This window comes from Impatiens glandulifera, chromosome 3 (genome assembly GCF_907164915.1).
Source record: "Impatiens glandulifera chromosome 3, dImpGla2.1, whole genome shotgun sequence".
NCBI lineage: Eukaryota > Viridiplantae > Streptophyta > Magnoliopsida > Ericales > Balsaminaceae > Impatiens > Impatiens glandulifera.
In genome coordinates this window covers 59,881,387-59,892,844 of record NC_061864.1, presented here as the reverse complement: position 1 = coordinate 59,892,844, position 11,458 = coordinate 59,881,387, and the positions used below count along the sequence as shown (strand labels likewise).

General features: G+C 29.9%; 2 protein-coding genes across 2 annotated transcripts; one reads left to right on the top strand and one right to left on the bottom strand.

Annotated features, from left to right (window-relative positions):
• The first annotated feature begins 530 nt into the window (after nucleotides 1-530).
• On the top strand, nucleotides 531-4,207 carry LOC124930527 (F-box/kelch-repeat protein At3g23880-like). Its single transcript, XM_047470862.1, has 2 exons — nucleotides 531-764; nucleotides 3,038-4,207. Exons 1-2 carry the CDS (start codon nucleotides 531-533, stop codon nucleotides 4,205-4,207), a joined length of 1,404 nt encoding a protein of 467 aa, XP_047326818.1.
• Nucleotides 4,208-9,812: 5,605 nt separating this feature from the next.
• LOC124930526 (zinc finger MYM-type protein 5-like) lies at nucleotides 9,813-10,376 on the bottom strand. The gene has a single exon (XM_047470861.1). The coding sequence runs from the start codon at nucleotides 10,374-10,376 to the stop codon at nucleotides 9,813-9,815; it is 564 nt and encodes a 187-aa protein (XP_047326817.1).
• Nucleotides 10,377-11,458: the final 1,082 nt, after the last annotated feature.

Sequence of the window (11,458 nt, the reverse complement as noted above, 5' to 3'; positions counted from 1 at the left end):
TTTAATATTTTAAATAACAATTATTCATAAACAAATAACATTTGATAACCATTATAAACAAACTAGAAACATAAATCATAAAGAAGAACTATTATTCATAAACTTATTAAGATATAAATCATAAACAAGAATAATTATCCATAAAAAAAATATAAACTGTAAACAAGTTAGTTCAAGTAAAACACAAGTCAAAAGTAAAAAAAAAAAAATATTTTTTATTGTTCATGTCCCTCTTGTGACAAAAACATTGATTTCTTCCTAGTAATACATATTTTCTTCTTTACAACTATCTATTATAATTTGTTACTTGTTATTGTAAATTTAGTTGAGCATTAGTACATGTGATTTGATTTTGTGACCTAATTAAGTGACACCAATATGTAATTTGTTTGATGAAAATATTGAACTTGTAACATTACTTGTTATTTAAATTGATTTTCTATTGAATTGACTTGGATATAAAAGAACACTAGTATTTGGATTTGATAGTGTTGTCCGAGGAGGAGGGTGAACACGAGTAGTTAGATTCGATGGGACTATTCGAGGAGGAGGAAAAACACAATGAGCAAGAATCGATGGTGTTGTTCGGGGAGAAACACGAGCAATTGAATTTGATAGGATTGTTCAAAGTGGAGAAGGAACATGAGAAGCGAGATTCAACAGTGATGTCCGAGGAGGAACATGATAAGTTGGATTCGATGGGGTTGTTTGAGAAGGAGGAGGAACATAATGAGATGTTGGTTTATTGCATCATAAATGTTAAGGTAAATAGTAACCTTTAGATAACTCTTAAAAAATGGTACAACATTCAACACATTATTATCAGTATTGAAAGAACTTAAATCACTATCACCCCCACAATACCAAAACCTAAAGAGATAGAATGATCGGAGAATCGCGAATTAAAATAGTAGAGTTGTTGGGGGCAAGATATGAATGAATGATGAAGAATGGACGGAGAATTGAAAAGTGAAATATGTCAAAATATTTGATGGAGACATAGGATAGCGGACAAAAGTGCATATACCAAGGGAAAAAAACTACTTCATATTAACATGTTTTCAGTATTGAAAATCGTTAAAACAAACCTTATTTTTTATATATTTAACAATAAGGAGCCTAAACGGTAAGGTTTAAAATAAAAAAAAATCCAAAATTCAAATTGAATTCTAATAGAGAGCCCACGTTTTCTAACTTATTTATTTTAAAAAATAAAATTTATTATTCAATAATAAATATGTATGTTAGTCTATTTGAATTCCCTTTATATGGAAGGGCGATTCTAGAATTTACTTATTTCAAAATTTAAAATTTATTATTCAATAATAAATATGAATATAGTCGGTTTCCATATATAAATTCACAATTTTCGAAACTTGAGAATTAATTAAAAATAAATGTGACATATAATGATTTATGAAAACAAATATCATTATTAAGTTACATTACCAAAAAGGCTTCTAGAGAGGTGGAAATGGAGATGAACTCCTCGAGACAGGTATTGGTGATCTAAATTGAAATTAACACTAAAAAAAGAAAATCATCGCCATTGATGGTAATTTATCATATTTGCCTTGATATTAGTTTCTGTAAATGGAATACAAATATTAATATATATTAATAATAAAAATATAGTTATATCCCAATACTTATTAACCCACTATTATTAATATAACCATCCAACATATACGATGTTTAAATCATTTATTTATTATATTAATCCAATTTGCCACCTTAAATAATAATGTCATAAGATTTTGGGATCAATTTTATTTATTTATTGTCTTAAAATATTTTAGGTTGAGAATGTATTTAGTGTATAAAAAAAATATTATTTTAAACATTAAAAATATAATCACTTTCTTATTATCTCCACTTTTATGATGATCAAAACGAATGATCATTTACACAAATATAATATTTTAACAAATTAAAAAGTTTGTTTAGTAAAATATATATTTTTATTATTATAAAATTTATAAATAAAAAGAGGTGAATATTTTATCAAAATTTTACTTATTTATAACACATTTAATTAAAGCACCGTAATTATTTTCTTTCACATATTAGTGGTAAATTATTAAAAATAGTCTTATTATTATTATATCTAAATTTATTTACTTAAAGTTATTTGTGTTTAATCGATAACATGTATTTTTTCTATTTTTATTTTTAATTTATACATATTAAATATATAATAATTATTACACTGTAATTTTTTAACACGTGGAAGCATGCATGTATTGGCCATGCACAGAAAAGACACGTGGATCATCGTGTCATAGGGAAATGTGTAGCTAATAAATTTGAATGCATCACCATTAATTGAGTAAAAATAAGAATTAAAATATATATTTTTATATTAATTAATTTCCTCTCCTTTTATTTAATAATTACCCAGACATACATTTCTATTATTAAAAAATTATAATTAAAAAGACTGGAGAATGTTGTATCAAAACTTTATTTATTTATATCACATTTAGTTAGAGCTCCATATTTTTTTTTCACATTTTAGTACTAAATTATTAAAAATAGTTTTATTATTATTATTATTATTATATATATATATATATATCAATTTATCTATTTAAGTTATTTTTTTAATCTATATATTTATGAATTTGTTTGTAATTTATACACATTAAATATAAAATTTGTTTTTTTAGCAAAACTATTTTATTTATATTTTAACTAGTGCATTAATTACAAGATATTAATATTTCATTTTAAAAGTTTAAAACAACTCATTTTAATCTTAAAATCTAAATATTAGTATATATGATTACCTAAATTTTGAATAAATATTCTCAATAATTGTTTAACAAACAGGATCAAGTTTATGACAACTTTATTGAGAAATAGTAAAACTTATCAACAACAACAACTAATCTTTCTTTTTTTTGAAACTTAATATTTTCTCATCTGAATTATCAATGAGCATGTATGTTCAATTAGATTTCATTGAAGAGGGATACAAATCCATTAAATATATTACCCTACTTTGTTACTTTATTTTCTCGTCTCTCACTTTCAGACTCTTCTCCAAACCCTAGCCGCTTTCAATTCCATGGATATAGAGAGTGACGATCCTACTGAAGATCACTTCGATTCCGACCATCTCGCTGCCTCCCTGCCATCAGAAATTATTATAGAAATCCTAATCAAACTACCCGTCAAATCCCTCCTCCAATTTATGTGTGTCTGCAGATCCTGGTGTGCTTTGATCTCTAATCCTATATTTGTCAAGAAGCATCTGAGAGCTGTAACCGAAGACGAGAATTATGAACACCATAGACTCATTACGAAATCCTTTTGTGCTGATGTAGAATGGAGTTCTCTCTTATCTGTTCTGCGTGAAGAATCTCCTATTGGAACACATGCCCTCGATTATCCAATGAAGCACCCATGCGACTGGGTTGGCTTAATTGGTTCCTTGAATGGGTTGGTTTGTATTTCTATAGATCAGTCTTTTATATTTTTATGGAACCCATCTACAAGGATATCAAAGAGGCTTCTTCATAGTAACACTACACATCATCGACGTCAAGATGTAAGATATGGGTTTGGCTATGATGAAGGTAGTTCCGAGTATAAGGTGGTTTATATTTACACTGTATTCAATTATCTTGAATTCTCATTCGATACCAACGTTAAGATTTATGGGTTAAAGAGTGATTCATGGAAGACTGTTGAAAATTACCCTAAATGCTATACTATGAGTACTATGGGCGTTTTTGTCAGTGGGTCACTTCACTGGGATTCAGATATCAAAAGCGGGATTAATAATTATCATAGTATCATCTCTTTAGATTTGTCGAAAGAAACTTTTTCTGTAATCTCATCACCCTGTTCTAGGCAGGAGGGTAATTTGAATTTAAAGATAGGGGTTTTAGGTGGATGCCTCGCTTTGTTTAGTAACTTTGTTGGGAAAAAAATTGATGTATGGGTGATGAAGGAGCATGGAAAAATAGAGTCTTGGTCTAAATTGTTTTCATTACCCACTTTATATGTTCCAATATTTTGCTTTTGTTCTACACCCTTGTGTATTTCCAAGAGAAATGAAGTGTTTTTGGTTAATGGACCGCATTTGGTGGTGTATAATCTGGAGACTAAAACGGTCAGGCATTCCCTCATTGACAAGTTCTACTATGTCCTAGAAGCGGTCACTTATTGTGAGAGTCTAGTCACACCTTTTCCTGAATGATGCTCCCTACAGATCCGAATAGGTGATTGATGAAATGGTAAAAATTTACTTTTATTTAGATTATTTGTTATTTCATTTTCATGTTGTTGCTGGCTGGAGTGTTAATTTGGAAAATGTGATTAGATTGTGGTAGGGAATTTCTTTGAATGAAAAGTTTCTATTAAAGATAAATGAATCATGTAGATCCTAGAAACTTTATCATAAACAAAGAGACATCATCTCAGAACTCTATTCATATGTTCATTCATTGATTTTTTTTCAGCTACTCACAAAATGGTTTGCCTCATATTTCTTATCAATTGTATTTTACAAATGATTTCATTCACTTACTTTGGGTAATTCGCTCAGATGAAAAAAATCTCATTCTATGCTTTTTTCACGGTTTTATAGCTCATATATATCAGTTGATTTAATCAAAGTTTGATTGGTTTGTTGTGTACATCTATCATCTATTCATTAATAGTGATTTGTTTGATAAATAATGTGATTTATCAGGATTCTTTTAGTTTCTATATTTTTATAATTGATGAAAAACTATTTACCTGCAGGCTGTAAGTAATGATGATTGATTTACTTTCTATCTTTTGATCACACAGAGGAGTGAATTTTGCGGTCAGGATAGTCTCCATTCTTTGAATGAAGAAGACAAGTGATGATGATGATGAAATGATGGTAATAAACAATCATTTTTATTTGGATTATTTTCTATCTAATTGTATTATGCTAGAAGACTTAGCTTATGGCAGAAAGATGACACTCCTTTTCTTTTGTTCATGAGCTCTCCATCTTTGCATTTCATGAGTTACAGATTAGCTTAAAAGAAACTGATTTGTTTGTTGTAGTCTAAATCTAGTTATCTTGATTCTCATCATGAATATTGTTTGTGATTCTTAAGCTACTTAAAAATATCATGTTTTTTATTCATTTTTTTCTAGTATATGCTTGTTTTATCTTAATTAAATAATAAATTGATTTCAGGTAAATCTAAAGTTACGTGAATTTATGATTTTTCTTAGAACATCTCAAATTGTATATCTGGACAATATATTTTTAAATTAAGACTTATTACCGTCTTTCCAAAGTTTGAAACCACTATTTACCTTTACGATAGTTTGCTTGTTTTTCAGGCCGGAAAAACTAATTTGACAATTTTCTTACATAAATACATTTACATCCAAACATGCCGCTCTCAATTGATTACCCATTGTTCTACAATTGACATCAAGAGGTGATTTTCTAAGGTTGAAGAGATTATGAGAAGTGGGGGCAAGACTATTCAATAAAATGTTTTGCTGCATATTTCTCAATCAAGTGTGTTTCATATTGTAAATGATTTCATTTTCACCACTTTCTATAAAAAAAAAGGGGGCACATTCTAAGGTTTTGGCTACATATCATGTAAACAAAGGTTTGATTCTAATAGTGTGTTTTATTTGTATCTCCTTTTCTTTTGATCTCGTGGATAGAGTAGAGAATTTTGTTGTTGAATAGTCTTTGTTCGATGTTGTGGAATGGTTAAGGAATAAAAATGAAGATGTGAATCATTGAAGTTGACATTTGCCTTAAGTCTTTCAATTCATACAAAATGTGTTTGGTTAAATCTGTTTTTGATTATATAATAATGCTTATTATAAAGTTATCAATCAACTCACTAACAAAAAAAATCGCAAAATGAGTTAGTGTCTAGTTAAGAAAACATCTAATTTAAACACACGATAAAATAAGATATAAAAATAAAGGGGTAAAGAATAATAAAGAACACAAGATATAACGAGGTTCGACCAACATAATCCTCGAGAAGTACATCAAAAGTCAAAAATACTAAACTACTAAAGACTTATTGTCCATTACAGTATATAGACTCTAATAAAATATGAGTCAAAAACTCAATAATCTCCACCTTGGGCGAATACCGTGCTTACAGAGATGAGATGAATAAATTACAATTTTAACAATCCCCAACTTGACGAATTTTATGTGCCTTAGAAAATACACAAGTCGTACCCTTCAATTTCCACTTTGACAAAAGTCAATCCATAAAGAAATAAGTGAGTTCAACACTTCAATCTTCACATTTGCTCGATCCATTAATGAGATAACTTTTCGTACATCCACTTCCACTCAAGAGCCCTTAGAAAAATAACAATCTCCACCATCACATATATCGTGCCATCAAAAGGTTATGAGTCACACATCAATCTTCACTCCTCGAGTCATTTACGAGATAAATCATTATACCTCCACTTCCGTTCAAAAGCCTTTAGAAGATAAAATCATAAAGTTTATAACACCGGTAAGTAAATTTGGGTAACCATGTTATTTTAATGACGAAAGACATTCAACATCTCTTCCCAATCTTTGTTCATACTCGTTGATATATGCGGAACTAGAATTAACAATTCTTTATTATGTCAAAATAATCTTTACATTTGTTTGCCACAAACTGAGTGTCTTATTTTTCAAGTCCAACAATCGACAGAAATCAAAATACTGATTAGACCCACGATGAACTTGTATCATCTACTTTTTCAAAATCAAATATTTATCAAAAACTATGGACACCTAAAACGAACTTTCATCGTCTACTTTCTCAAAATAAGATATCGATCGAAAGCGATAAGACCTAACACAAACTTTTATCATCTACTTCATAACAAATCAATTAGGTTATCTCAACATCTTTTTTCTCAAGCTCAAGATCTGACAAAGCATATGTCACTCATCTTGTCTTAAACGTTGCATACTCAACCAACTTGAATCTCATACTTCTCCTTGAACAAATTAACTAGCAAACTGCTAGTTTTTTAATCCAAAAACGATTAGCAATTCAAGAATTCAAGATTCACTATCTTTCTTCAATTGTCTTCACAAATGTTTCAAATAATAATCTATAGTTTCTCCAAAAGAAATCACGTATATCCTTCCATTTGAATTGATCGAACTTCCCATCTAGACATTTTTCATGATTAAGAATCTCATTCAATGTCTCAATATTCTCATCAATAAGATGACAAATTAATTATCTCATTCATTTAAACTATGATCCACAATGCATAAACAATTAAGATAGAAAAAAGAGTAACAAAATCATCACCTTCGAATTAACCGAGTCTCCCATCTAGCCTCATTTTTATGACTATGATCACTCAAGGTTTTTTTTATCTTCTCACATTAGAAGATAATGCAATGATTTCTTCTTGGCTCATTTGAGAGTTGCTCTCAAGATATCTCCACCTCAACTTATAAGTGTTTTTCATTAGTCTTATTCTTCCTGGTATTTTATTCATATTGTGTGTTAACATGAATTGTGTCAATCCTTAATCATCCGTCAACTCAATGCAATGTTGCAATTTGACCCGAAGTATTGCCCTATCAACATGTCGACAATATTGTTATCGGCAAACACTATTTTGATAACTTTTCATACTTGATCATGTTTTTGTCAAGTGTAAAACACATAATCTCACCACCGTCTTCATCTTCATTAGCTCTACAAATATATTTCTTCAAAAAGATAAAAGGTCATAACCAAAAAGATACAAACTTTTTGTTCCCAAACAAGTCAAATAAAACACAAACTAGGCAGAAACTTTAAACCCCATAAACTCAAATTTTGAGACATCAAAATCTTAATCCGACCATTGAATATATAGAGAAATGAGTTACCAACCTCTCGACAAAATCTCAGCTCAATCGGACTCCATTTGAATCTCCGATAATCTGTTTGATGAGCCCTGTGCAACTATAGACGAAAATCTTCTCTTAGATTTTGTCTCTCTTCCTCTCTTTTAATTTTGACTTTTTCAATAACTTTTCCAAAAAAAAAATCTCTCCAAACTCATTTTAGCCGAGAATTTCTTCAATTCAAAGCCCTCGACATAGTGCAATTTATTTTTTGCTACTTTTTTGACTATCTCTAAGCAGTGTCGGACCTGTGATTTCGAGGCCTGAGGCGATCACAAAACTTGGTGCCCTTAAAGCTTAATATCCATACATATATTTTTTTATCCATTTAAATATAATAATATTTGTAACATGAATTCTAGAAATAAAATATCATCAAAACAATATGTCATAAGTAAATACTAAAAAAACAAAGAAAATCCAAACAAAATATAAAATTCATATTCCGAACTAGTACATAGTCACTTGAATATTACTCGTCTCGCATTTTTTGAAACTAAAGTATTGATCAAGTTTGCATAATCAACTTTCAATAATTTTTTTCACGATAGATAACATAGCTAACCCATTTAGTCTTTCTTGCGACATAGCTGATCGAAGATAAGTTTTAATCAACTTCAATTTAGAAAAACTCATTTCCACGGATGCAACAGTAACTAGTATAGTTAGCAAAACTCGATATGCGATATAGGAATTTGGATAACAACCATCCATTGTTTTCAAATAATTCAACACATCAATCGCTCTTTTTACTTCTTTGGGTAATGAATGTCTTAACAATTTTAGTTCTAGAAATAAATCGGATCCATTAACATCAGAGTGTCCATCATGTGTTAAAGAATTTTGAAGATTGACACATGAGCTCAAGAGACCATCATCATCAATAGACTTTAACTTCTCCAAATTAAATAAAAATCCAAAGGTTTCTTCGTACTTTTGAAATTGCTCAAACCGAGTTTGAAGTGAAGAAAGAGCTTGATCAATTATAAATAAGAAGTAATTAACTCGAAAAGATTCTTTAGGAGATTGAGTTACCTCTTCACTGTTGATATCACCAAATTGTCTCTTTCTCCGAATGATGCGTTTTTCTTGGAAAATAGGTTCAATTCCCATTTCACTTGCAATATGTTTGGCTTCAACCAAGGCTTGATCAAATCCAAATTCTCTAAACTCTTGGAGAAAAGAAATAAGCCTCTTTAACTGTCCGATAGCAACATCAATATCTATTTTTTCTGATTGGAGAAACTTACTGACAATGTTAATCTCATATAATAACTTGTACCAAATAATCATTCCGGTTGAGAATTCAAAATTCTCAAGTTCAAATGATGTCAAGCCCTCAGCTTCACTCTTTATTTTTGAGTCATAAGAAGTGTTTGCCAAATCAATTAAAGCATCTCGTATTTTTGAAGTCTGGTCTTTTATGGGCTTCACACTTTCAACATGGCTTTCCCATCGTGTTTGTGATAATGGCTTGACCGTAAGACCTTGTACATGATCTTTGAAGATTTTTCATCGCTTGGTAGAAGAAGAGAATAATGAATATATGCGTTGTATAACACCAAAAAAGGACATCGCTTTAGGACAACAATTTACCATAACACACAGTGTGAGATTAAGACTGTGGCATCCACATGGAGTGTAGAAAGCTTTGTTCCTCGTGACTTGCATCTGGAGTGCAATCAAGTATCATAGTGAAATACTTTACATGCTTAATTTTTGCAACAATTAAACTTCTTACTCCAGCTGCCAACATTTGTATCAATTCATTTTGGATTTTGGGCCCAAGATAAGTGTAATGAATCTATCGTTCTTGAACACGTCGAAGATGTTCCACCATTATTGGATCAAATTCGACAATCATTTCAATTAACTGCAAAAAGATTCCATTATTCTCAACATAAAGCTTTTCACAATCTCCTCAAAGTGCCAAGTTATTTTTCGCAATTCTTTGCACAACTGCAATTATTCTCTTCAATACTTGTTTCCAATCTTCTCTCTCTTTGTTAATTGTTACTTGCACACTTTCATCAATTGTCTTTTTCTTTTGAAGTCTTCTTTCTAATTCAATCCAACTAGTCATACAATCAATATGATCTTTACTAGTTTCATGAAGATTGAGGCATCGGCTGATATTCTTCCAATCTTTGTATCCTTCGTCAGCCAGATAACCAAGTTTCTCCATGGTTCTTTGAGTTTTGCATAACTTGCAACAAAAACATAAGATCTTGTCCATAGAAATAGAGTACATTAACCATCTTCTGTCACTTTTCTCACCATTTGTCAATTGTCTCTTATAATGTGATGGATTGAAATGTCTTCCAATGTTATCAAGAGGAAACAAAATATCATCATATCTTTTAGGATCTCTTTTAACCAAAAAGTCCCTAATATTTTGCAATTTATCCCAATTTCCTAGATCATCAACATTTAAAGAAAACAAAATCCTTTGGTTTATATCTCCATCAGTGTCACTTTTAGGCATACTTACATCGTTCTCATTTTCAGACTGTTTTGGGTCTTCATTGCGAAGTTCATTCAATTCACCATGTTATCGATCATTCAACTTATCATCGATGTCATTCTGAATGTTTGGGTTTGGGGGGAAGTGTTTCCTTTTCTTTTTCCAGAATACTTGTTCTTTTTTTTTCCTTGATTTTGTTGATAAATGGGAATCGTGCCATGCTTTTCTCCAAGTAAGATAGTGTTTTTTATTTTTATTTTTTTGGATACAAATTAAGTTAGGCTTATCATTGATAGGTTATCAATTATTATTTATAGGCTTTTTAAAAATAAGTCCATGAACATATCATTATAATATTTTTTTGAAGATTTTGGTGTCCCAAAAATATTTGGGCCTGAGACAATTGCCTCACTTATTACACAGCAGGTTCGGGCCTGTCTCTAAGAGTATGTCAATAAGAGAGATTCAAATAAAGTCACTCATGTATGTTAAGACAACAATTAGTTATAATAAAACCTCAAACTAATTTTCAACAAGCATGAAGATGTTACGTTTATTCTTCACATTCTTCTAGCCAAATCCTGCATATAAAAAATTTAACAAACCATTTATATGATTAGTGCACCTTCAACTCATACCTTAGAAATTATCATTCTTAGTAGAAACCTTGAGTCATCAACACCCACTTGACAACTTAGCAGCAGCACTTACAAAACATACCCATAAGGTTTGATGCAAATCCAAATTCGGCCTTTATACACACATATCAAAACCACACTCTTACAAACAAACTTTAGGCTTTACTGATGAAAATTGGAATCAAACTAGGCTTTACTGATGAAAATTGTAATCAAATATTCCTTAAAAATATTTTGTGAAATCAAACGAGACTTAAAGAAAAAATGTCTTAGCTGAAAAAGTCTTAATTGTTGACCGCTTCATAGATTATTGGTTCCTTCTCTCTCTATATATTATATTTTATCATAATATAATATATATATATAAATATATATTTGTTCCGTTTTTATATTTTAATAAAACATACTCATAAGGTTTGATGTAAATCCAAATTCGGCCTTTATACACACATATCAAAACCACAC

Coding starts and splice junctions, on each gene's coding strand:
- LOC124930527 (XM_047470862.1), top strand. CDS start 531: ATGGGACTATTCGAGGAGGAGGAAAAACACAATGAGCAAGAATCGATG. Junction 765..3,037: donor ATTGCATCATAAATGTTAAG/GTAAATAGTAAC, acceptor TCTCACTTTCAG/ACTCTTCTCCAAACCCTAGC.
- LOC124930526 (XM_047470861.1), bottom strand. CDS start 10,376: ATGCCTAAAAGTGACACTGATGGAGATATAAACCAAAGGATTTTGTTT.